The sequence below is a fragment of the Ruditapes philippinarum genome, unplaced genomic scaffold (assembly GCF_026571515.1).
Source record: "Ruditapes philippinarum isolate M1 unplaced genomic scaffold, ASM2657151v2 ctg1362_1_1_1_1, whole genome shotgun sequence".
Taxonomy (NCBI): domain Eukaryota; kingdom Metazoa; phylum Mollusca; class Bivalvia; order Venerida; family Veneridae; genus Ruditapes; species Ruditapes philippinarum.
In genome coordinates, this window is record NW_026859423.1 from 187,748 (window position 1) to 215,433 (window position 27,686).

The 27,686-nt window shown below is 32.6% G+C and overlaps 2 protein-coding genes across 2 annotated transcripts in view; one reads left to right on the forward strand and one right to left on the reverse strand.

The window, feature by feature from the left end:
• The window catches only part of LOC132756472 (tRNA-dihydrouridine(47) synthase [NAD(P)(+)]-like), a 28,159-nt gene extending 21,113 nt beyond the window's left edge, over positions 1-7,046 (reverse strand). Inside the window, exons 1-4 of the mRNA XM_060747552.1 lie at positions 6,958-7,046; positions 5,103-5,148; positions 3,575-3,707; positions 2,444-3,076 (exon numbers count right to left, since the gene is read on the reverse strand). Of these exons, the coding sequence (XP_060603535.1) occupies positions 2,444-3,076; positions 3,575-3,707; positions 5,103-5,146 (810 nt within the window). The 5' untranslated portion in view covers positions 5,147-5,148; positions 6,958-7,046. The remainder of the gene's footprint in view (positions 1-2,443; positions 3,077-3,574; positions 3,708-5,102; positions 5,149-6,957) is intronic.
• Positions 7,047-7,063: 17 nt separating this feature from the next.
• On the forward strand, positions 7,064-27,587 carry LOC132756456 (Bardet-Biedl syndrome 5 protein-like). The gene is made up of 11 exons (XM_060747529.1): positions 7,064-7,198; positions 9,040-9,138; positions 10,413-10,462; positions 12,053-12,183; positions 12,408-12,454; positions 15,903-16,038; positions 18,638-18,733; positions 20,498-20,560; positions 21,417-21,551; positions 22,512-22,595; positions 23,535-27,587. The coding sequence occupies exons 1-11, from the start codon at positions 7,143-7,145 to the stop codon at positions 23,658-23,660; spliced, it is 1,023 nt and encodes a 340-aa protein (XP_060603512.1). The 5' UTR covers positions 7,064-7,142; the 3' UTR covers positions 23,661-27,587.
• Positions 27,588-27,686: the final 99 nt, after the last annotated feature.

Genomic DNA, 27,686 nt, shown 5'->3' on the forward strand with positions numbered 1-27,686 from the left:
GGCCTCTTCCCAATTAAGTGAAAAAAAATCACTGTAAGACCAATAATTATAGACAACAGTTGCTTGTCATCTTACATTATGTCTCAATAAAGTGAATAAATAATACACATACATGTATACTGAAAACAATCATGACTAGAACATACAGTCTTTTACTTCAACTCATTTGCTAAATTTAAAATTGAACTGACATCTAAAATGCTAATTGCAAATACAATATTCCTTCACGATCTTTTAAAACAACATTAAACATTTATATGACTCAATTTTATTAAGGATTCTTTTACCACCACAATAAATTCAGTGTTTTGTGTTTAATTAAATTTAAAATGTTTTCCGCATGAGAAATTCAAAATCGTGATTATTCCAACAGGCAAAATACATACATACTTCCTTGGTCATTATTATTTAACAGGTAAGAAAAAACTATATAAAAATGCATTTTTTGCAATGTCAATTGTCATTTGACATTCCCAGCCTTAATATTATAAATATACAAAGGTACATAGCTGTAAACTTATGAATTATTTTCTTTTTTAGGAAAAAAAAACAAGAGCTGTCGGTAGGACAGCAACGCTCGACTATTCTTAGTGCTTGATAGTAAAAACTAGAACTCCGCGAGTCGGATGTGTCGCCTTGTGAACAATGTAGTTTAGGAGAAATGGCCAGGACAAAAATGAAATATGAAAAATAACAAAGGGCAATAACTAAAAAAAAATAATAAGTGCAGAGCAGCATATCTGTGCACTGCATTTCTTATCAATAAGATCTATCATTCTATGATGTTTCAAGTCCATAGCTTTCATACTTGAGGAGAAATGACCAGGACAAAAATAAAGTAAGAAAATCAACAAAGGGCAATAACTCAAAAAATAAGAAATGCAGAGTATCAGTTCTTATGCACTGCACTTTTTCTTAATGAGATCTATCATCCTATGAAGTTTCAAGGCCATAACTTTTATACTTTCCGAGAAATGGCCTGGACAAAAATTAAGTATGAAAATCAACAAAGGGCCATACCTCAAAAATTAAGAAATGCAGAAGTACCGATTCTTGTGCACTGCACTTCTTCTTAATGAGATCTATCATCCTATGAAGTTTCAAGTCCATAGCTTTTATACTTAAGGAGAAATGGCCCGGACAAAATTAAAGTATGAAAATAAACAAAGGGCAATAACTCAAAAAATAAGAAATGCAGAGTACCTGTTCTTTGTGCACTGCACTTCTTCTTAATGAGACCTATCATCCTATGAAGTTTCAAGTCCATGGCTTTTATACATTAGGAGAAATGGCCCGGACAAAAATAAAGTATGAAAATTAACAAAGGGCAATAACTCAAAAATTAGGAAGTGCAGAGTACCGGTTCTTGTGCACTGCACTTCTTCTTAATCTATCATCCTATGAAGTTTTAAGTCCATAGCTTTTTTAGTTTTAGAGAAATGGCCCGGACAAATTTAAGTATGAAAATTAACAAAGGGCAATAACTCAAAAAATAAGAACTGCAGAGTACCGGTCCTTATGCACTGCACTTCGGGTTATTGAAAGAAGCATGCATACCAAGTTCGAAGTCAATCAGACTTATAGTGACTGAGTTATGCTCCGGACAAGCTTTAGGGGACGCCGACGACGACGCCGACAACGACGCCGACACAGACGCCGCCGCCGCCGCCGACGACGCAAGTAACCCCTATATGTCACCTTTTCAAGGCGACACAAAAAATGCTTGATACACTTACTTCCTCCTGTTTACAGGTTGGGGTCATGATGGTGAACAAGTGTGCAAAGTTTCAAAGCCATAAGTCAATGGACTTTGAAAATATTTGAACTATTGGACTAATGGAAAATATTTGAACTATTACAAAAACTTTAACGTAAATTCTAAGTTGAAAAAGGGGCATAATTCTGTCAAAATGCTTGATAGAGTTACCTCCTCCTGTCTACAGGTTGTGGTCATGATGGTGAACAAGTGTGCAAAGTTTCAAAGCCATAAGTCAATGGACATTGAAAATATTTGAACTATTACAAAAACTTTAACGTAAATTCTAAGTCGAAAAAGGGGCATAATTCTGTCAAAATGCTTGATAGAGTTACCTCCTCCTGTCTACAGGTTGGGGTCATGATGGTGAACAAGTGTGTAAAGTTTCAAAGCCATACATCAATGGACTTTGAAAATATTTGAACTATTACAAACTTTAACATAAGTGGTTACGCCGACGCAGACGCCGACGCTCGGGTGACTACAATAGCTCTACTTATTCTTATTGAATAGTCGAGCTAAAAAACAACTGTGGCAAATGTGCAGTATCTATAGAAATATCATAAATTTTTAATCAATATGTTCACTATATTACCTTTACCAAGTGTCATGCTTTCAACCATTTATACTTAGCCATATAACCTATCGAAATCTTGGACCTGAATAGAAGTATACAGTAAATCAAGCATAACTGTATATAAACAAAAGTATAGGTACCTTTTTAATTGGAGCTGGAGGAATATCAAGCTTACTGTTAATAACTTGTATATTACTGTCATTACTTCCATTTTCCACCTGACTTGAGGCAGCATTTTTGTTTTCAGGTTCAGTATTCTCGGACCTTTCTGCTGCAATTTCAGACTCTGCCTTCTTGGTTTCCTGTTTTTTCAAGTAGGATTCTGCAAGTTTCTTTTGATGATTTGCTGAGGGACATAACTTCTCTAGGACTGCATCTGTTTTTGAGAAGTCATATTTCCTCTTCCAAAGTAAATGCTGTAGATCCTTGGTCAGTACGTTAGATACAGTGTCCGTCTTTTTCTCCATAGTTTCCAGTCCTGGTTTAGTGATATTCTTAAAATCCTTATCAAGATGTGGTTTTGCATATCTGCATGTAACACCACAGGGGCATTTACCATATGTTTCAAACAGATAGCATTCTTCTCCCAAATCAGGTGGTTTTTCATCTAGATATTTTTTAAGATCATGGTTAAATTTGCACTTCTCACCAAACTGACAATCTCTTTCTTGGACAATAGCAGGGCATAGCTTGTCTGCCGGCAATCTCTTCTTGCCAACGATTGGTCTCTTTTTGTTTCTACCCTGAAATATATTATACTTTACTTAACATGTTCAATGTATTTCATTGAATCATTAAGTATACAGTTATTTCATGGATATTTGTGGAACAGTCAAAACTGTTACCATGAAGTATCAGGAATGACATTTGGAACTGTTGCCAGAGAACGAACCGGTCAACAGTACATTTCATCACTGTGGATGCATAGGATTTCAGCGGTTCTATTAAACAGTTGTAAATAAGGAATTAGTTTTTAAAGAAGGCATTAGGTAATAATAATAATAAAAATAACATGTATTTAACAAGGTCTTCAAGCAGTATTACCATCAATTAATGAATATTTACAATTTAAGCCCTTGAAATTTTTTTTTAAAAGAGAAACTGCTTAATTTTTTTCATTAATTACCTGCATTTTGCAATTTTACGATTGTTTTATTCGACCCTTTGACCTTACAATGAATTCCACATCTGACACTGTGACCTTTCTAATGTTGACCACATATACAGGACATTATAAATACCTTTAATTTTATGCGTTTTGCTTGTGGTTCATCTCCAGCTTCCTTATCTTTGTCCAACTCTGCCATCTCATCTTTGGTTTCCTGGGACAGATATTCTGTGTCAATCTTCGGCCTGTAATCTGCCAGAACAAACCTGAAGAAACAAAGTCAAGATGTTTTCTCAAATATTTTGAGCAGATTCTTGATAATCAAATATAAATGTATGTCTATGTAGTTTTTTCTTTTAACTGTTTTAAGCACACTGTTAAAGTCATATACACTTTCCAGCTTTTCAAGTAGGGCTGGGGCGAGTATTCGAGTACTCGGATAATCACGAATCAAAATGAAAAATCGAGTATGAATATTCGTCAGTCCAGATATCGTGGATTGTGATCTTATTTGTTTATTATACATTCGTTCTTTTTTTACACTTTAAATGTCAAAAAAAAAATCAATTTGTGTATGAATTATGCGACGTTTACCTAAATAAAGACAGGAACTAAACAAACATGTATACCATGATGCTGAGCTAGGAAGTCATTAGTTTCGAAAAAGGAATCACTTTATCTTTATTGAGCACTTGTTTTTAAATATTTTAGTCGCTATGTATAGATCTATAATGACGTGAAATCTATTGAAGACTGTTTTATTTCTAGGAATCCACAATTTGCTAAACGCAAGTTAATACGTCAGTGTGACATTACATGTATTGGCTGAAAAGGAGTCGCGCCAATATAAAAATCCCACCAGCAAAATTTACTTCCAATTTTTGGAAATACTGGTCTTTTCATGTGATTAGGCAAGTTTGTTGTACCCCCTCTATATAAGTCAATTTGCCATGGCATGTTTTACAAACTGCTTTTTCCTCATTTTCATTGAAAGTAAATTTTGCTGGTGGAATTTTATATTGGGGAGACTTGTTTTCAACCTAGTTTATATTTGCATTGCATATATGTTTAATGAATAATTAAATTAATGTTTAGTATTGTTTTAAGAAAAATTAACATGTTTTCAGAACTAATGTTCATGTTTTTTTTGGTGTCTTGATAACAAAAGATTTGTGGTTCGATTTGTGAATTGCATGTGCTGAATCATGGATCAGATCGGATCGTCACTTACCCGACGATCCACGCCCCTATTTTCAAGCATATGCATGTACCCGGGTAAAACCATAGAACTTCTGTTAACTAAACAGGACAGCTTCTTTATATGGAAGGAAAGAATTCAAAGTCCCCTGAAGGATTCCTACCCACAGATTGAAGGGACAGTGGTTTTAAGTCAGCAAGCTTGATCATTCCCCCTAAATATGCCATATAATGTTTATATTATTACATCAGGTGACAAAACAAAGTACACAATAATCATTATTATGTAAATTTCATTAATGTCACACCCTTTAACAACTGACACATAGCATAGATATATTATTTAAACAGGGTGGTATTTCATTTGTTACTTTGTAAAGCATGTGACATGTACAATACTCATTAATCAGGTAGGTAAACTTATTGAGGACAAACTTCAATTAAAAATTATAAAAATAGCTTACTCTGGCTTTAGCCTCGCTACACCAGGCTTGTGAAAATCAGCCATATCTGAAACAAAATTAAGATTGTTGTTGAATCAATATCATTATCATCAATATTCTTATGTATGCAATATACTGCTAGGGGAGTACAATATCCTAGGAAGGTATTTCGTATGGTAACAGGACAATTTGTAGCTAACAGATTTCGAATCATGAATTGTTGCAATGTCTTCCCAACCTACGGATTTCACAATTACACTTTAAATAGCATGGGCTTAACCCATTCTTCAAACTCGGAGAAATATGGACCAGAGACAACAATTCTCATTTGATTCTGCAGGTTTTTGTGGGTAAAGCGAGTTCTAACAGGACTTTTGACAAGATTCATTTGAGAAAAGTCTCTCACAGGCAGCTGTGGATGGAGAAATTGTGAGAAAAAGCTGCAGCTAAGCATTGCTGTGTTTAACAATAAACTTTGAGCAGGTACCTGTAGAGCTGTCATCGATAGAAACAATATCGATGTAACGTTGATATTTTTCTGTCGATCAATAATTGATACACATTTCAAAAAATTGATAATTATCGAAATAAAAACAGGATTTTTAATTGATATCAGTTTTACATTTGTACATATACACATTCTAGCCTGTCCTTGTATTTTTGATATGACAGAAAAAGCTGAACAGTTTAAGTAAGATTTAAGTAGATTTATCATGTTTATTTTAACAATTGTAACATCTTGAATGATAGCATATTTTCCCAAATTGGCATTTTTCATGATAACTTTTTTCCCAAATTGGGAAATTTTACAACACAAATTTCCCAAGTGGTATTTTCACAAAATAGAGGAAAAAAGGCTTCCTTGCATCAATGACAGCTCTAGGTAGCTGCATCCTACAGTGTACTTCAATGACATGTGATAGTCATGTAACAATCACTTCCTTGGCTTAAATAAAAAGTAGAATTCCAGAGTTTATTTTAAGAGGCCAATTCAGTTTTACAGAAGGTTGTGCTTTTCCAAGATGGTAAAAGAGCTTTTTTAACTGTTGAATTTCAGCCAACTTGTACAGAAATTTTACATAAAGATTAAAGTATTCATATGTAAATAACTTTTAATATGATCTTTTTTGATTTAGGATGGTCCCCTAGGATATGGTACCACTGTTCTTATTATTTCCAGCAAATTGTACAAATAAAAAGAACTTGTATTTACTATTTTATTGAATTGTGTTTTGTTGTCGCATCTTGACATTAAAATAATTATGTCATTAATAAAATAACTCCATGATTTAAATTAGAAACATCTAGGGTCAGTCAGCCATGTTTTGAATGGGAGCTTAAACGGAGAGCACTATGGTACCATGGTATGTTAATTGATGGCCCTTTTTGGATTCAGTATAATTTTTTGTAACAGAATAAGATGTCACTACAGTTTCAGCAGATGACCTTCACTTGTCGGAACATGAAATTATAAGTTTAACCGTTAAATATGGGGTAAAATAAAGAAGTATTTTTAACACACACCGGCAGTTTTGGATTTTCCTATCAATGACAGAATTTATTTGAAATGAAAAAAATTCTAACAATTTCTAATTCTATCCAAATTCACAAAAAGCAGCACTTTCACTTTAATGGTGGAAACAGTATTTGGTGGCATTCAATGTGTAAAGAAACAAATTTTCTGATTACATCGGAATTGGCAAGGACGCGGTACCCGCGGGGAGTACGATATACTTGACACTGCTTAAGCCTAAAAGTTGATTAACGTTTTGTCATTTACTAAAAATTTTACATTGTCATCACTATATGGACAGATTTCTTGAAACTATGGCATAAATTCTTATACTTTCATTTGACATAACGAATTTTCTCTTACCTAGCAACCTTTAAACCTCTTAAATGTGCTTGCCACGAATTTGCAATTTCGCGAAATTGTGTGAAATTTGCAAATTTACGGTGTCGCCGTAAAAATTCTTGATCGTGAGATCTGCTTTAAAATATGTTGTAAGCGGCCATTGCTAAGGAAAACATTTTTTGACAGAAAGTAATTTTAGAACAAAAATGACATCAGAAGGTCTTTGGGAAGACAGGGATGTCAGGTTTGACATAAACCCTAAGTAAGTTATTAGAATTTTAATTTTCTATTCTTTTGCAGTCACAGGAACATAAACTGATAAATCACGGCTCGTCAAAAATAGAAACTGTTAGATTTGTCACAGCCTGACAGGGTAAGAAAAATGGGCAGCCTGACCGGGACTCGAGCCCTGTACCCTTGAAATACCGTACCGCAGCTCTACCGACTGAGCTATCTGGCCGCATACACATCTCCTCCCCTAGATTCTGAGCTATATTCAGTCGCCGTCCCCCGTTAGGTGCCAAATGTCACAATGAGATAAATGTGTTCCTGACCGTGACTCGAACCCAGGACCCTCGGAATACGGTACAGAGGCTGTACCGACTGATCTGCTTACACATCTTCTCTGCAAAATATTAAACAGTTCTGAACCGTGACAGATTCTTCAATTACTATACATTTATAGATTTGTCATGGTTCAGAACTGTTCACTAATTAGGGGAGAAAATGTGTAAGCGGCCAGATAGCTCAGTCGGTAGAGCCGCAGAACGGTATTCCGAGGGTCCCGGGTTCGAGTCCCGGTCAGGCGTCTAATTTTTCTCACCCTGTGACATTTGGCGCCCAACGGGGGATCGTGACTGATATAGCTTAGAGTTTAATTTACATTGCTCTGTAGCTCTGTGAAATTCGAGGACGAATTTCAATATAGCAGGGAAGTATGTCACGGTTCAGAACTGTTCACTAATTAGGGAAGAAAATGTGTAAGCGGCCGGACAGCTCAGTCGGTAGAGCCGCGGAACGGTATTCCGAGGGTCCCGGGTTCGAGTCCCGGTCAGGCTGCACATTTTTCTCACCCTGTGACAGATTAGAAATAATTGTCACCATAAAGAATACTTATCAATTATGGAGAATATGTGTACGTGACATATAACCTGACAGCTAAAGAGAAAGTAAACTTGTTTTATTGTATCTGCTACAGATACTGCTAGAGATATGTTGCTGCGCAACTACAAATGAAAGCCACATATAAAGTTATGGAAGCCAGAACTAATAATAGATTGCAAATTGTCATGGTTGTGAACTGTTCACCTGTAAAGTTTAATAGAGTGTAGTGCACATGTAAGCTTGCAGACATGTAGTCTTGGTATTTCGACTGGAAGACCAACCTTCATTGTATTTTACAAACTGATATTAGTAACAATTATCGGTCTTTATGAAGGACAAATATATATAAATAAAAGCCCTGGTGCACAATTTGTTGGGCTGATTCCAGCTAGCAGACATGTAGCTCAGTATGTAGATCCATGGAATGGTATGCCAAGGGCCCTGTGTTCAAGGCCAGGTCAGGCTGCATGTTTTTCTCACTCTGTAACATTAGCCCAACTGACATGATTGTTCTATTTTAGCGATGATTTGCCCCACCTCAAAATTGTAATAAAAAACATACTTTAACATATAAACAAATAAATAAATGATTGAATGAAATTTTAAAATATAGAGTATTTTTGATTAATGTAAAATGTTTTACTTATAAAAAATAAAACAGTTTTTTGATTGCTTCAATTTGGTTGCCATACTTTTTGACACATTTGTTTTATGAGTCAATGATTTTGTTGTATTCCTCTGTGTTATTTTAAATTCAGTAGGTTTTCATATTTTATTTTCACTGTTCTTAGACACGTTTTGGTTGACACAAATTTTTTTGTCTAAGCTCTGACTGAAATCTGCTAGTAATTTATTTTGTGTTTTTCTGTGTACATGTATGACATAATTTGTACATGTGTGAATAAAAATGACATTTTTGTTTACTTTTAAGAACAGAAATTGATCATATTTTTCTGTTTTTAAGTTCAGAGACAATTGCCTTTATTTTCTTTTCAATAGTCAGATGAAAATGCGACCAGGTGAAAAGTTGATAGATAAGATGGATGCTGTTGAAGATACTAAAGGCAACAATGGAGAAAGAGGTATAATGCATAAAACTGTTGATTACTGTGATTTAAATGAACTCCATGGAGATTCAAAAGCCTAAAATATAAAATTTGTCACATAAATCAACTGGGACTCTCAAATATAAAAATATGAGAAAGATAGTAAAGAAAATTACGGCCTATGAATTTAATTCAAAATCAGTATTAAGTGCTATTTTTAGCCTGCTTCAAGTTTAAGCATGTAAAGGCTGCTATCTTTTTACATCATTTTGCACACATATAAGTTTTTTTTGGAATAATGGAGTAAGTGAATGATCTGAAATTTTGCACATATGTAATTTATCCAGACCTGCATCAAATGATATAAAAATCTTGAAAAAACATTTCCAGCCTCGTAATGTTAAGAAACCCCTTTTGAGTTCCTGTAATATATACAGAATTGAATGTCTTAGGATCAAAATAGACAAACATGATAAACCTTGGCCTTCATGTATACCTATAAAAGTTTTTTTTTTTTAATTGTAAATCCTTTTGAGCAAGGGCAAGATATCTAACCCAAATTTGTAAGAATTAAATCTTAAATATGTCAGACTTGTTGTGTTTTCTGTTTCTAACTTTTGTTAACTTACGAAATAGATATGAAAAGAATATTGCACATTAGGTATATTATTCTGTTTTGCTTTATGACTCACATTGATTTTGTCAAGTTGTATACTGGTAAATGCAATTAACGAAAGTGATTAAAAACATCACAATAAGACACTTAAGTAATTTTCCATATATTGTACACTACAATCTATACAACACATTAAGAAAATCTTAACAAAACAAAAAGAATTATATTTTACAGATAATTAAACTTAGCACAAGGTTTGTAATTGGGTATGTTGTTGGAAAAGATATATGAATATAAGAACAAATTGGACAATACACATTTATGACATGATTTATTAATAAAAATGTGTAAAATACAGGAAAATTAATCTTTTTATATGAACAAAACATATTTCTTTTCTTGGAAAAGACTGTATTTTATGAAATATAAAAACTAATTTGTAGGGAATTTTTAAAATTTATTTAAATTTGTTTTAGTTTAAAATTTGTTTTGGAAGCAAAAAGCTTTTTTGACATCCTACAAAACCTTTTTGGAAACAACCCTTTACTAAGCAATCAGAAAGGGAAATTTTTTTGCCCCAAGGGAAAAAATGGGTTTCCCCCGACGGGTTTGAACCGACATGGCCAGCAATTCCTTTTGAGTGAAATTTATTTAGAAAAAAATTTCTTATTTATTTTTTTTGTTTACCCGGGGGAACTAAAATTTTAACAAAATTTGAGGTTGATTTGGCATTCCCTCAACATGCCCAGGGTAAATCTTTGTAAGTATTCTCCTTCTGCCTCATATAAAATGTTAAGTAATTTTTATCACTGTTAATTCTTTAATGTGAGGAAGCTACTCACCTAGCTTCCTTGAGGTCTGTGGTTCTACTCAGGTGCTGGTTTTTGTGCCAGAAAAAAAATACCAAGACGTACACCTGATGTGTTTTTCCATATGCAATGCTGAATAGTCACAAAACAGCTTTTACAGTATTAATGTCAGTAATGTAGTTTAAACCTAACTCTTCATAGTAAATCTAAATGAATAAATTCATCTGAAGGAGTGTTTGAATAATTCTATTTGAGATAGTAGTGTAAGATTATGATAGTTCATTTAAGAAGTATAACATTGTCCTTCAACATGCACTGGTAAAACATCTACATAGAAACTCTAAAGTCTTATCAGAAAGGTTATGATAATTATTAATCTGTGTTGTTAGAATGTTTGTTTCCTAAGAATTATGGCCTGAAAGTGAATATTTGAATCATTGAACAAACACTACTTTTTTTAATGCAGGAGATAAAGTCCTTTTATAAAATTCCATATTCCATTTCTGTTTAAATAAAGAAGGGAAATTTTTGACGTTAAAAATTTTTTTATTTTTAGGGCCCTCCATACAAAACCAACATAAAGGGTTGGACCGGCAAAGGGGTCCAGCCAGCCCCGCGCTCCCTGCGGCTGATCAGGGTCCCTCTGTTAAAAAACCCCTTTTCAAGTTGAGGAAAATGATAGGCCACAGCAGATCCTGAAACAAAATTCTGGATTTCGCAGTCTTGGGCGGATCTAAAGTTTTGGTTGCAAAACCCCTATGTTGGTTTTGTGGGGGGCGGCTTTTATTTTATTTTTTTAATTTTTCAGGGCCCTAGGATTTTTATTGGGAAAACATTTTAACAAAAAAATTTAGTCATTTGGGGATAATATACAACGTGCATTTATCAGTATTTGGTCAATAAGTGAGCAACAATCTTCTGAGTCAACTCTAACTTTTTAAAGTGAAAATTGATCCTAATAATGGAAAGGGTCTGTTATAACAATGAATAATTTATGTTGAAAGAAAATTTTAGTGTAACTACAAACAACAAAACCTCAGAAAGAAATTCAATGGATATACTGGCAAGTGAAAATACATTTGAATTCAACTATATTATCTTTATAAGTGGACACTAAATAAGTTAATTGGTGAACCAACAAAAATGTTGTTCTTTATCATAAAAATGTTCACTCTAAATCATTTAGAACTATATAAACATTGTTTTTTTTTGTGTGTTTTTTTTTCAAACAACTTTTAAAAGAATATCCAAATGATACACCTATTGTTTTTATAAATATTTAAAAAAATATCGAAAAGGTGCAAACCTTTCCACTTTAATGCAGATTTAACAGAAAACAAAGTTTTGATTAATTGAAACCTATTTTGTTGGTTTGGGTAAATTATAAGTTCTTAATTACATATGTGTTCTAATGCAAAACAAGTTTACACTGTATGTATTTTTTTTTATTAATGATGTAAATTTGATTGCATATAATTTGATTTGATTATATATAAAGTCATGTTTCAAAATCAAACCATTTTACTTTATTTAAATGATAGTTAATTTATTTATTTTTGTAATAGATATTAAAATTTTGATTGTTTTTCAGAAATTACGTGGTACCACAGAAGCTCTGTACGTTTTGACAAAATGTAACAACACAAGATTTGAGTTCATCTTTACAAATCTCGTAAGTTTTTTAAAGCACAATTTTTGTTTTGTTTTATGTGAGGTTAAAGGTATCATAGTCTTAAAATACAGATTTGTTAAAGCTGATTTCCAGAGAGAAAAAGAAAAATATTCAACATATTCATGAAAGAAATTTTCTGTAATGATTAAAACAATTTAAGAGGAAAAATACAATTGATGGGAGAAAATGATAAAATAAAAACTTTACTTTTTTATCTGTTTTAGATACCTGGTTCACCGAGATTGTTCACCACTGTGATATCTGTTCATAGGTTTGTAACACTATCTATTTGATAAATGAGCCGCGTCATGACAAAACCAACATAATGGGTTTGCGACCAGCATGGATCCAGACCAGCCTTGAACATTTCGCGCCAGTTGGCAGGATCCATTGCTGTTTGCTATCGTTTCTCTACTTTGTAAAGGTTTGGAAGCGAACAGCATTGGGATCCGTGATCAGACCAGCTCCTGAGCATTCGCGGTACAGTCTGCGGGGATGGCAGGGCTTTGGTTTTGGTCCATGCTTGGTCGGCAAACGCACTTATGTGGGTTTTGTTTTGTGACTGGCTCAAAAATTTTAAATTTTAGTTTATTTTTTGTTTTGATTTAATAAAATCCATTCAGTATTTAATCAGCATAGAAGTCAGTTTCCGTTAACTTGATTATGGAGTGCATTTTGGATTTGTTTTTCTAACAAACATGGGTTTGATTTCCTTAGTGAGATGAAGTTTTTTTCTCTTTAACAGGGTTAAAATTCTGGGGTTATTGATTTAATGGCAATTTGTCTTTTACACTGATAAAACCATGGAAATGTGGATTAGTAGGCCTCAATTGCAGAGAAAATTTGGTAATTACTGGTTAGTTTCCGAAACTGTTAGTCCACCCCAACGCGAAAATATTCCATCCAAAATTGTCTTAAAATTTTGGGCATTTGGTCTTGTTGTTTTAACATTGGCCAAGTAAACATCTTATTTTTATTGCCCCCACAATGTGGGAGCATAATAGGCGTTGCCTTTCCGTCCGTCCGCAGGTCCGTCAGTCTGTCAGTCCGTCCGTCCGTTTCCGTACGTCCCCGAAAATGCTTGGAACGAATCCTCTTTTTAAAATTAAAGTCAGATATTTTGTTAAATTAAGGATGAACAACTTAAGTGTAGATTTGGTAGTTAAAAGGAAGGAATTTTTGTGCGACCAAATTTTTAACGGATTATGGCCCTTTGTTGATTTTTTTCACTATATACTATGTAGAAATTTTTTGTGAACAAAACTCCTTCTTAAACGGAATGGCAGATTTTGCTGCTAAAGACTTACCAGGGATGAACAACCTTAATGTGTAGATGGTAGTAAAGGAAGGATTTTTGCTGCGACCAAATTTAACGAGAAAAATTTGGCCTTTGTTGCTTTTTTTCACTATATACTATGTAGAAATTTTGTGAATGCAACTCCTCTTAAAACGGATGGCAGAAATTTTGCTTAAACTTCCAGGGATGAACACCTTAATGTGTTGATTGGCAGTAAAGGAAGGAATTTTTTGCTGCAACAAAATTTAACAGAATTATGGCCCTTGTTGAATTTTTTTTCAGCTAGCTTATGTAGAAATTTTGTGAACGCAACTCCTCTTAAACGGATGGCGATTTTGCTTAAACTTTACAGGGACATGAACAACCTTAATGTGTAGATGGTAGTAAAGGAAGGAATTTTTGCTGCGACCAAAATTTAAAGAATTATGAGCCCTTTGTTGATTTTTTTCACTATGATACTATGATTTAGAAATTTTGTGAACGCAACTCCTCTTAAACCCAAACGGATGGCAGATTTTGCTCTAACTTACAGGGATGAACAACCTTAATGTTGTAGATGGTAGTAAAGGAGGAAATTTTTGCCTGCGACCCAAAATTTAAAAGAAATTATGGCCTTTGTTGACTTTTTTCACTATATACCTATGTAGAAATTTTGTGGCAATACTCACTACCTCTTAAACCAAAATAGATGCAGATTTTTGACTTAAACTTCAGGGCATGAACAACACTTAATGTGTTGATTGGCAGTAAAGAGAGGAATTTTTGCTGCAACCAAATTTAACAGAAATTATGCCTTTGTTGATTTTTTTCATTAATTACTATGTAGAATTTTTGTTGAACGCAAATCCTCTTAAAACCGGGATGGCAGATTTTGCTGAACTTTTCCAAGGGATTAACAACCCTTAATGTGTAGATGGTATAAAGGAAGGAATTTTTTGATACAAATTTAAACAGAATTATAGGTCTTTGTTGATTTTTAGTTTTAAACTTGTGGGCACATTTTTCCAAAATAGACCTAGAGTTATTTAAAATTGACCCGAACGTGGCGTGTGGGGGGTTTAGTGTCCCATGGAAAACCCTTTCTGTTTATCACATTTTTAGCAAAAAAATATACAAAAATGCATTTTAATAAAAATTTTGTTTTGAATAAGGAAAATTTTTAAATTTTAAAATTGGGGGTTTTTTTGGGGTTTGTTTTTTTAAACATTGGTATAATTTTCACCATACGATAAAAAAAACAAGAAGAACAAAGTGCTCCATTTGATGCAAGAAGAGTTGTGATGGAAACCTTCAACCCATAAACAAATGATATCTCAACTGAAATAATATACAAATCAAATCAGTATATCAATATGCTTTTGTTCATACTTTACTGATTGGTATTTTTTTTTCTTTTTTTTTTGTTTTGTTTTTTTTGTCTTGTTTGTATTCTTTGTGGCTTTTATATGGTTTTATTATTTGTGTTTGGTTGTGTTTGTTTTTATTTGTTTTTTTGTTCTTTATTTTTAAAATTGTTCGTTTTTTTTGTTTTTTGTTTTGTTTCTTTACACATTTAGAATTGATGAAATTTTGTTATAAGTATTTTATCCACCACTGTCTATTATCTCAGTGGATAAGCCTTGCTGGGATTAAAATTATCTGTCTCCTGTCATATTAGTACATGATGACATCACGTTTAGCGCAAAACAAACTGCATATAGATGCTATTTTAAGCCATTTCTCATTCTAGAAAACATTATAAAAAGCGGGATAAATAAATATAAAGCTAAAGGTTTGCCAAATCACTTTCTCACTACGGTAAACCCTTCTCCAAACCGACCATCAAACCATATCCTTTTCTGTTTGTCTAAATTTATATAAAATTTTTGAACAAAATATTTTATAAATTTGATATAAAGTTCATGGGAATATTTATTTACTAATCCCTTTAAGGAAAAAAAGTTTTTAGGGTTACATTGTTTTCCCGGGAACTTTTGAAAAAGTATTAAAATTAAAATTTTAAATTACAAATGTTGTTTGTTTGGTTTATACAAATTTATTTTAACAAAAATTTTTTGAAAACTATGAGTTACGGGCAAAACTTTCAAATCCCCTTCTCTGGGAAACCAAAAATGAAAATGGAAATAAAATTTTTTGTGGGAAACAAAATTGTCCCTTTAAAAGAGGGGGTTTAAAATTTGGGGGCAGATTTGGCAATTTAGAATTTTTAGCCAAAGCCTTGACCACTGGTCATGCCACCACTAAATGTAATTTGTTTGACATTTAAAAAAAGCTTCACTAAAAGAGTTATTGAATAATTCAAATTCAGACAAATAAGTACAGCATGATGATGTAGGGGAAATGCGTTGACATTGTGATTTATAAGATTTTTATGGTAATACATGTAGTATTGTGTTATCATGCCATATGTTAATGATTTCAGGGCGTATGAAACATCTAAACTGTACAGAGATTTAAAGCTGAGAGGTGCACTTATACAGAATAAACAACTTAGATTATTACCACAAGAACAAGTCTATGATAAAGTTAGTGGTGTATGGAATCTATCCAGTGATCAGGTTAGTACATGATATGACTTTTTTGTAATGGAGTCGCATTTAAACCCTTATATTGTTTTCAGTGTTAACTCTTAACTTGCCAAATGGCCTTGTCCAACAAACAGTTTTTTGATGTGTTTGATTATCAATTATGATATTATGTGATACCTGTTACAGGGAGCTTAACCTGAATACCCAAATGGGGCCTCATTTCATAAAATTGACTTAAATAATTGTACACTTGACAATGTCTCTTTTTGAACATGATATTTTCATGCAAATTAACATAAATGCAATGGTGACCAGCTTTAAAAATTGATTATGAAAAGTCCTGTAGGAATGAACCTGTGTGATAAGCTTTGTAGGGTGAACTGACCTAGAATTCAAGTTTCAAGGCATTGCACATCACATTTGTCAATAACAATTTCGTCAAGAACCATTTTCAAAGTTGCATCCATCTAACTCCCCTCACTTTCACATCATAAAATTTTTCAAAGCTACATGTATATATCTGCTTCAGAAATTTTTTGAATTTTAAAAAAGAAAACTTCAATATTACGTGTATGAAAGAAATATGTTTGTATATTTTTCTAAAGACATGCACAGAATCACTGCTAAACAGTTAAAACCCTATTGAAGACAGCATAATAATTTGTGATGGAACATTTTATTTTGTTAACATGCAATATACATGTGTGTTAAATAACAGGGACAGGGCATTCTATGTAACTGCTGATTCAAGAATCAAACAAATGATTATGAAAACAATATAATTAATGGTTTAAAAATTTTATGAATTACATTGAACATTATACACTTTAATGTTGAGAAGTTGACAGTTATTTGTGTATGAAAGCAGTTGATATAGTACAGATTCCAGGAACTCTAGTTACAGGCAAATTAGGCTAAATTAATTAAATTAATATGATTTTTGCTCTGAAAAAAGGCAAGTCTGTGTTCTGTAATTTGGTAATGGAGATGTTTATTATTTGTAGCCCAATTGCATGTGAAATAGTATGTCATAAAAGTTGCAAAACTATGAAAAAGTGATATTTTGTCTATTATACAAAATACTAATTCACAGTAACTTTACTTATGTCCAAAAAGGGAAAGATGGTTCATCTATATGGCCTAGAATGAGTAGCATTATAGAAAATGAAATTGGACAACAAGTATTAGAAATAAGAGCTTTTTGGGGCTAAATGAGACTTTAAGTAACTGCCCATCAGTATGTGAATGAACTACAGTTACAACTGTTGCTATAGGGAACAAAGTCCATTGATCATATAAATTGTCTACGTTGACAATCCTGTTTTAACAGGTTTTGACAGTTTTTCAGCTACGTCAGGTTTATTATCAAAATTATTAAATGCCTCATTCTTGTGAATATCTACATCCTAATGACGTATTATGTTTACATCATATGATGTAAATCAGTCTGAATCATCTTGTGTCACTTTCTGATGAACAAATCAATAATAACTTTTAGCATTTACGTTAAAGTAATTACATGTAGATAAGTAATGATTCCATCATTCCCCCTGAAGGGAGAGCATTGTATACTAGTTGTGGCCATCTTTTCTGTATGTCCATCACACTGTGGTCAAGAGAATAATTTGACAATTATTGAATGGATTTGATTAAAACTTCACACAGTGAAAAAGACTAGTGAGAGGAAATGCAGTAACAAGAACTGTTATTTAACCTTGCTAATTTTTTAAATTATGTCTCTTAATAATACTAAAAAAGCTTGATAATATACTTGTCCAGACTCCAGAGTATATATCAATGATACCTCATTATTGAGACTAGTAAGAGGAAGTGCTTTGTTAAATAACCATAAATCTACATTACATAGTTAAAAGAAATTTAAGAGAGTTATCACTCGAAATAGTCATGAGCAAATGTGCTGTTAGAAGAGCATCCATTGCTTTTACCCCTAGGTTCAAAATTGGCCCTAGCCCAGGAGGTCATTGATTTTCCTTATATGCACTGTAAATCCTGTACTTTTTTGCGATGTTTTAATTTTCGCTATTAAATCTTCTGGGGTGAAAGGGGCTTCATTTAAATCTTTTGACCTATTTCTCAGGTGAGCGATCCAGGGCCTTTTGTATGGTTCTTATATGTTTGTGACTGTCATTACCATTTGGACTTTATTTTTCAGAAACATTTATACTTAGAGAAGAATGTTTCATTTATATAATATACTCATTATTATACATTATTTTTTGTACCTAATTCTTTGGTCAAAGGTCTTAACTGGTCATAATGTATGATGTAAATAAAAAGAAGTAACGTTGGCTGAAGGATTGTTTCAATACTTACAGATAGGTTTCATGTAAACAAAATACTAGTAATGTTGTCCCTGACTGGAAATAAACGCACACTGACAATAATTTTGTTTTTTTTAGTCTAATGCATCTTAAATGAACAGCATTTATTAATTAAATATACTTATTTTAACAATTGAAAGTCAAAAAATAGCATACCTCAGTGTATTTAATTAAGTATGTGACAGAAAAGAAAGGATTTTATTTTACTGCTCTGTGTAAAACACAGGAATGGTGTTTGATTCTGTACTGTGTTATAAGCCTTTAGTATATTTTCTTTTATTTTTCAGGGAAATCTGGGGACTTATTTCATCACTAATGTTCGTTTGGTCTGGCATGCTAATATCAATGAATCTTTTAATGTCAGTATACCCTACCTTCAAATGGTGAGTATTTCTCGGATATAAAGCAGCGTTGTTGTGAATCAGTGCTAAACATTTTCCTATGTTAGATACCTCCTGTCAGTCCTTTGCTAGGTGGTTAAAGTTGTAAATTTAAATAAACTTGGACCTCAATGAATTTTGTCTTTAACTTTGGATAGTGGATACTACTGTAGATTACAATATTTTAGTGAGAAAGTAATATTTGCCTTAATTCACCTAGTAGTTGACTCAATTTTTCAACATCCTTGCATTAAAAACATGACAGATATAAGATATATTTTGAAAAATAAGTTATGTCTGAAAACTGTTGTGTCAAAAATAATCACTTTATCTAAGCATTGTGTCTTTCTAATTCATTAATCAGCAAACAATGACTTTGTTTGATACAAATTTTGAAATAACGTATTTCTACAGATATAAATATATCAGAGCAAGAACTATTTTCAAAGGAAGGTCCTGCTCATAATTCACTTGGTCTATATATAGGATAATTAATTCCATAGTTAAATTAGTGTAAGAATTTAAACTGCTTTGTTGGGTGCAGTTTCTTTATAAGTAGAATCCTCATGGTTTGTTATGTACAAAACACCATGGCAATAATTCCCACCAAACTTTTAGATAAAGATAAATGTGTCAATTTGTTTTCACATCTTTAACACCTAATAACTAGCAATTGTCAACTGACGTTATGCTGTTAAAAGTGTTGTTTTTTTTTACTGTTGTTTTCCTTTCCAAGGTGTCAAGATTTTAAGTGGACCAGTGCATACTAAATCTCAAATGTTTTGAATACTTTTATCTGCTGAAACAAATTTTGCTTGTACAATGCTATATATCAATTATATGTGTTGCTAGGAATAGAAACATTGATATCACAATAATCAATGACTGCCCTTTATTTTATATGAATTGTAAACAACCCGTCATGGCTTTTAAATTGATCCATTTGACCATCTAATAATTATTCCCATATTGGACACTGTATGGTCCAATATAACTATCCTATATGGGACAGTCAAGTGTGTTTTGCCTTTTCCATGTAACATCAATGATAAAAGCTTATAATGACATAAGTAACCAAATGAATTCTTATAAGAGGCTTGCAAGAGTCTTGCAATGTCAAACTTTAAAAATATTAATTAAGTTGCATTTCCTTAATTTTGATAAAGGTCATAAAACATTTAAAAAGTACAGTACGGGAATATATTTGGACTAGCTCATACATAGCTTAAGAAATCATATTACTTAGAATCTTCTGGCAGCTCATCCAATATGGTTTCTTCAGCTGTGTACTCTTCCAAATATATTCCGTTATTGTAAGTTAAATGTTTAATTAACCTATCAATACAGCACTTAAGGCTACCTCCAGATGAGTCAGAATATTTCAATGAAATCAAACTTGAGAAACATGTACTAAGATGTAAGAAAAAGTAATAGGTTTCAAGATTTAAGTAATATTTTACATATAATGTGCGAATAATTACTGATTTTTCAGTATTTACTACTATTTTTCTACTGCGTTACTAACGCAGTAAAGGCTATTTATGCATATTTTGACCACTTTTTGGTAATTTACTTGGCTTATAAGTGCCATTGATAATGTGTTAATTGCTTCCTTTTGGTTACTTCACATTCAAATATATTTTTAAAGTTTTCATGAAACTTAGCATGAATCTGGAGGTGTGCTGCTTTAAGGCTTGCCTGGTTTATACTGATGGCATTGGTGAGTCATTAATTTATTAGTCTAAGAGTTTAAATTTTAAATTTCAGAAAACTATCAAGATCAGAGATTCAAAATTTGGATTGGCTTTGGTTGTAGAGAGTTCAGCACAGGTATTTTTAACACTTTTAACTCTGTTTTTGTAAAATGGACTTTACTGTGATGACTTTAGAACTGCTTTTTTGTTAATTATACAGATTTTTTTGTTTAAAGTAATGTCTGGGCAGATTGCATATGTTTTCAAGTTGAAATTTTATAGCTAATATTAAATTTTGTCAAAGTGGTTTTAGTTTACTGGGTAAATGTCATGCCTTTATCTGTCTGATATTGGTCTCTAAAATGCTGTGGAGGGCCAATCTTTTTATGTTAGTATACTATTGGACTGTATCAGTAATGGTCAGCGACCTTTTATGGTTGTTGGCAAAGTATTGGATTGTGTCAGTCATGGTCTTTAGTCCTACACAGTTGTTGGGAAAGCATTTGTCTGCTTTTGATGGTCTGTGGTCTTAAGTGGATAATAGTAAATTATTGGACTGTGTCAGTAATGGTCTGTGGTCTTATACAGATGATAGTAAGTTATTGAACTGAGTCAGTAATGGTTTTTGGTCTTATACATGTGATAGTAAATTATTTGACTGTGTCAGTAATGGTCTGTAGTCTTATACAGATGATAGTAAATTATTTGACTGTGTCAGTAATGGTCTGTGGTCTTATACAGATGATAGTAAGTTATTGAACTGTGTCAGAAATGGTCCATGGTACTACATGGGATATAAATCATTTATTAAAATATACAAAGCAGCCTTGACAGCTAAAAGTAGCTATATGACAGACTCTGAGACTGACATATAATGTGTTGATTGCTTAAAGAGCAAAATTAAAAGATTGGATTGAAAAAGGTTTATATATATATTTATATGTTTGGGCAATTTTATGATTATGCTGATTTCATTGTTGTTATTGTTACAGAGTGGAGGGTATGTACTAGGGTTCAGGATAGATCCTGTTGAGAAATTACAGCAAGTTCATAAGGAAATACAGAGTTTACACAAAGTCTATAGCACCTGTCCTGTGTTTGGTGTAGAGTTTGAGGAAGATGAAAGGGTAAGACTGGACCTTTTGAGATTAATTCTATCCATTTGGCTTCCAGGCCCAAGTGGTTAAAATTTTTGTCTTCTAGGTTCTTTGAACTCCTTTTATTTGAGGAAGCTATGTATGTTGCCTGCTTACAGAATGTTATTTGAGCCGTGCCATGACAAAACCAACATAGTGCGTTTGCGACCAGCCTGGATCCATGCTGGTCGCAAACCCATTATGTTGGTTTTGTCATGACAGCATCTCAGGTGTACTTGCATTCTTTCATTAACAGAAGTTCTTGCAACATTAATATTAAATTAATTGATCTTTATGATGTTGGTGTGACTCAAAACTAAACAACCATTGCCTTTCGTGGGGTTAGGTTTTAATCTTTTCTGGAATGTCTAAAGAAAATATCTACCTAGCCAGCTTTGGATGACTAGTGGTTCTACCTAGAGACATACAGTTATGTACACAAGTGTGCATGGCTCTTTATCAACTGATAAAAGCTGGATAGTTGCAATATGAACATATGATTTAAGACCAATTTGGTGTATACACAATCTCTATATGTGATTATAGTTGAAACTATTACTATCGTACTTAATAGTAGTAACTTACTGGTTACAATTCACACACAATTGTACATGGAGAGTGATTTTATCACAGTGTACAGTGAGTGTACTTTGATGTCAGATCTTTTTTATCATGTTCTGATATTGATTTAAATAAATGATTAATTATTTAACAATATAGGAGAGTGGTAGAAAGAGGAATCTAATTAACACCAAGACTGGTTTACACTATGTTTTATTTATATTTAGGTTTTGGTCAAACACAGGTATTTAATTAACAAAAAATACTACATGTATAATGGCATAAAAGTATAAAAACTAGTTAGATTGTGACTTTCAGAGCAGAAATGCTAAAAATAGACATAATTTTGACAAGCTGCCAAAGTATTGACATGTTTATTATTTATGATAGCCTCAAGGTCTGGATGAATTAACTATTGAGAGAGTTCAGGATGATGTTGAAATAGAAACAGACGGACAAACAGATGCTTTTGCTGTAAGTTTATTCTACTTGTGTTTCTCCATGATCAGTTATGCCTATACAATTTGATGTTCCTGTAAACAGCATATATCATATATCACCATTCAAGTGCTAAATTATTCTGTTATTTTTTTTTGCACAGTCAGTTTAATAAGCACTGATAAAAATAAATCATAGCCCCTTAAATAAACATAACCCTGTCCTATTAATGTAATAATCTATCTACAGCATTGTAATATTGAATGAAATAACTCCATGTTTTATGTAATTTGCATATCACAATGTTTATAACACATTTAACTCATGTAACGTTTGATTAGCATGTTTAATTGCTTAACATGCTTTGAATCACTCTAAGATGGGATACATGTGTACATTAGCTGACCATGTAAAGAAATTTACTTTACATGTTATAGGTTTTGTAACAGAACCATAAAAGGTTTTATTACAGGACAAAAAAGGGACTAAATTTTATCCCCAGGTAGTAAACTTGGTGTAGTGAATAATCACTTTTTGTGCCCCTTCTCTTCTGTCATTTTTAGCTCGACTTTTAAAAAAAAGTAGTGGTATTGTTACAGTCATGTTAGTGTTGCCGTAGCCGTCCACAAACTTGTATGTTGATCATAATTTTTAAAGTTCTTGGTGTATTGTCTTCATACTTGGCTACAACAACCCTTTGGATAGACCAGACTAACCTTCACCTTCATCCATAAATGACCTTGACCATCAAGGATAAATGTCTAAAAAAAAAATTTCTTCTTCTAAAACTCGTGTGACTAGACAGAACTATAGAAATTAAAGAAAGGAAAACTTAAACTTAACTTTTTTTTCTTTACAATTTGTTTAAACCATTTATTTGTTTGCTTTTAGAAAAGTAAAAAAGTTGGGCGTTGCCCTCGCCCAGCGGTGGCTCTTGTTAATGAGACTAATGAGTTTTTATGTTTTGTTTTCTAGGCATATTTTGCAGACGGTAATAAAGACAGAGACAGGGATCCAGTTTATTCAGAGGAACTTGGACTTGCCGTGGAAAAACTGAAGGATGGTTTTACCTTGTCAGGACTCTGGGAAGTGCTTAATTAATGTGCCTTATACCGGTATATATGAAAGGACAACCTGAACATTGGAATGATTGATTGATTTGGAAATTGAATGTGGATGAAGTTAAACTCCGCATGTGTATGGAATAACTTAGAAACAAATAAAACTTAGAAAAATTTTAATTATGTAAGAATAACTGATAATTCAAGGTAGAAATGTCTGTACTTAAAACAGCAATACATTGGCTTTATTTGCATGGCTGTTTCATGTTGTTGATGAAAATGTTGTTGTTGGGTTTTTTTCTGGCTTAAATGTGTATAAAGGTAGCAATATAGCAATAAAATTGTATGCTTTATTTGTCTGATAGTGAATTATCTAAGATCAAAGTTTATGAATATCAATAGAATCTACTATGAATTTGTTGATGTAGAATTTTTTATGGTTTCCTTTAACATCATGTTTAAACCCATGAGCTATGATTTTGTTGATCAATTTGCTGATTAAGTGTTCTTAAGAGCTCTAGCAGATATATGAATATGACTTGTCTTAGCCCCTACATGAACCAACATACACATACATTTTTTTCCAACCAGTCTCTATACAGTTGCTCTACCTAATGTTTGTGTTTTGTATAAAATTCCCTCTGATTGACATTGGGCAGTTCCAATTTAAAATTGGACAAGTCCAATATTCAAATTAAGGATAATACCAGTTCAGTCATGTAAAATTTTTAATCTTTAAGCTATTATCCCACACATTGTAGTTTGGTCATTTTTTTAAATAAAATGTCATCAAAAGATAAAATTTTCACAGACTCATGCATTTATATAGAACTAGAATATTAATATTTGCCTTATCCGAAGGAAAAACATAAAAATAAAGTTTTTGTTCATGATGCTGTAATTTCAAACCGTTGCAACGTTTTATTTTGTAAATATTGACTTAAATTATTACCACACCCATTAACTGGTTGCAAGTAGATCCGTTGGTTGTGTATGCTTGGTAAGTTTTTTATCCTGCAATCAATTGCTGTACAATATATTACAGAAAATTATGTCGTTACAAGGAGACAAGAGACAGTTTTTTGTGGGAGAGTAGCTTTAAGAGGATGAAACTTGACTATTTATGTGACTATTTGTTTAGGTATTTCTCACACTGTTTAAAGGGACATAATGTCTCAGAAATCCATATTTGTTTCACTCTTTACAAATGTTAAATATGTTTAATAATGGATTAAGTGCATGTTAGATGTTTAACAGCTGAAAATAGTAGCGCTGAATGTGCAGTAATGTGTTGTAAGGGTAGCAAAATGTAAACAAAGTAGTATTATGACTTCTATACAAAATATTAAGTCACTATAATTATACCAATTGCCAAGAAAACAAAAGGAGCAAAGATAATTCATCCGTATGGCAAGTTAGTGTCTTTTCATGAAACTGTAACAAGATACCAAAAATTTAAAGTTTTTGAGAAATAAAAATGATAGCATTTCTGACACATAACGGGCCTTCAAATGGCTATTTCGTGTTTCTTCTTATTTAGATATTGAAATAACATTGTGTTTTGCTCTCTAAATTTGTTGAGTCACTTAAGTATTGGAGAAATAGCATCACATATTTCAAAAACATTTGCATATACAGTTTTGTTCATAGTTACACTGTTTGATTTTGTGTTTGCAGGTTAATGCACTATCTTAGTCTGTGTAACAATAAGTTGCTTTGCTGTTTGTTGCAACTTCATATACATGTAGATATTACCCTGAAAATCAAAACATTTTTTTATTATCAATTTAGATCATAAGACCCATAACTCTAGCAAAGATTTATTTTGATTGCTTTTAACTCCTTTGTAAAACTTACAAAAGGACTTGAAGATGTTCGGCTTGCAAGATCATCTCCACAATCACTGTTTTTTACTGGTTTTTTAACTAAAAATTTTCCGGTTAGACCATAACTGTAGGTCACTTCTTACAGACCCACCTCTCTATCTTTGATTTTGTCAGAATTACTCCCCTTTGTAAACAAAGCATTGTATTGCATTGTATGTAAAAGCTTAGTTTTTACTATAAATCAGTAAGAACAGTCGAAAGCTCTGTTCAATTGCAAGCATATTTTTAGTTTTATTTTCATGTCCTTTATTTACAGAACACATATAAATGGAATATTTCATTTCCTTTTTAGTTTTATTGTATTATACTGTTGTATATGTATAGTACTATAATTTATTTCCATACTATTGTGATTTATGTGAACACATTCCGTCCCATGTCGAATAACGTGCTATGAATTTTGTCTTACATTTTCAACTTTTTTGTGTGAGAAGTTTCAAATTAGATCAGAATGGAGGTTTTACTGATAAAAGACATATGAGCCACGTCACGACAAAACCAACATAATGCGTTTGCGAGCGCGCAGTCTGGTCTGGATCCATGCTGTTCACTTACCAACCCTATTACAAGAACAGAAACTGATAGCGAACAGCATGGATCCTGATCAGACTGCGCGGATGTGCAGGCTGGTCTAGATCCATGCTGGTCACAAACGCATGTTGGTTTTGTCTTGACGCGGCTCATATCAAAATACATGTAATCTGAGACGGTTTATGAGATATGTATGGTTTAAAGTTTCTATTGATGGTTATGTTAGCACGATAGTTAAAGGTCATAAATTTGTATCACTTGCCCCTGACTGTTATTGATTTATTACCACACAGGACTTTAGATTCTTTTATATGAGGAAGCTACCCATGGCCAGTTAGCTTACAGGAAGTTGGTGGTTTTGCTTGTGCCTGAAGTAATATATGAATGGCCATTTGGGGTCTTCCTTTAAGAGTAAAGCTGGAAAATAGCCATATGACCACAGTATCTATGTAACAAAAATGCAAACTTAAGGCAATAAAACACCAACAAAAAAAAATTTCTTCTTCTAAAACTCGTGTGTTTACACAGAACTATAATAGAAATTAAAGAAAGGAAAACTTAACTTTTTGTGTCGCCTTGAAAAAGGCGACATATAGGTGTCACTTTTGTCGGCGGTGTCGGCGTCGTTGTCGGTGTCGGCGTCGGCGTCCCCTTAAGCTTGTCCGGAGCATAAGTCAGTCATTATAAGTCGTTTTGACTTCAAACTTGGTATGCATGCTTCTTACAATGACCTGAAGTGCAGTGCACAAGAACCGGTACTCTGCACTTCTTATTTTTTGAGTTATTGCCCTTTGTTAATTTTCATACTTAATTTTTGTCCGGGCCATTTCTCCTAAAGTATCAAATCTATGGACTTGAAACTTCATAGGATGATAGATCTCATTAAGAAGAAGTGCAGTGCACAAGAACTGGTACTCTGCATTTCTTATTTTTTGAGTTATTGCCCTTTGTTAATTTTCATACTTTATTTTTGTCCGGGCCATTTCTCCTCAAGTATAAAAGCTATGGACTTGAAACTTCATAGGATGATAGATCTCATTAAGGAGAAGTGCAGTGCACAAGAACTGGTACTCTGCATTTCTTATTTTTTGAGTTATTGCCCTTGTTAATTTTCAAACTTTATTATTGTCCAGGCCATTTCTCATAAATTATAAAAGCTTTTGACTTGAAACTTAGTAGGATGATAGATCTTATTGATACTGAGAAGTGCAATGCATAGAAACTGCTGCTCTGCATTTCTTTTTTTTTGAGCTATTGCCCTTTGTTGATTTTCAAATATCATTTTTGTCCTGGCCATTTCTCCTAAACTATATTGTTCACAAGGCGACACATCCGACTCGCGGAGTTCTAGTTTTTCTTTACAATTTGTTTAAACCATTTATTTGTTAAAAAAAAACTCAAGTGTTTATTGACAGGACCAGGATCAACATTAAGAATCAAATGCAAAGAAATCCACATTTTACATGTGTTTAGTAACTTTGAAAAAATGTTGAATGTTAAATTCAAAATAATAGCATGTTTACTTATTTATGATTAAAATTGTAAATATATCATCTTGTTGTTGTTGATACTGGTCGGAACACATAAAATGATTTACAGAATTCTTTTTATTTGATTTTATTCTATTTCATTATTTCACGTGAATTGAA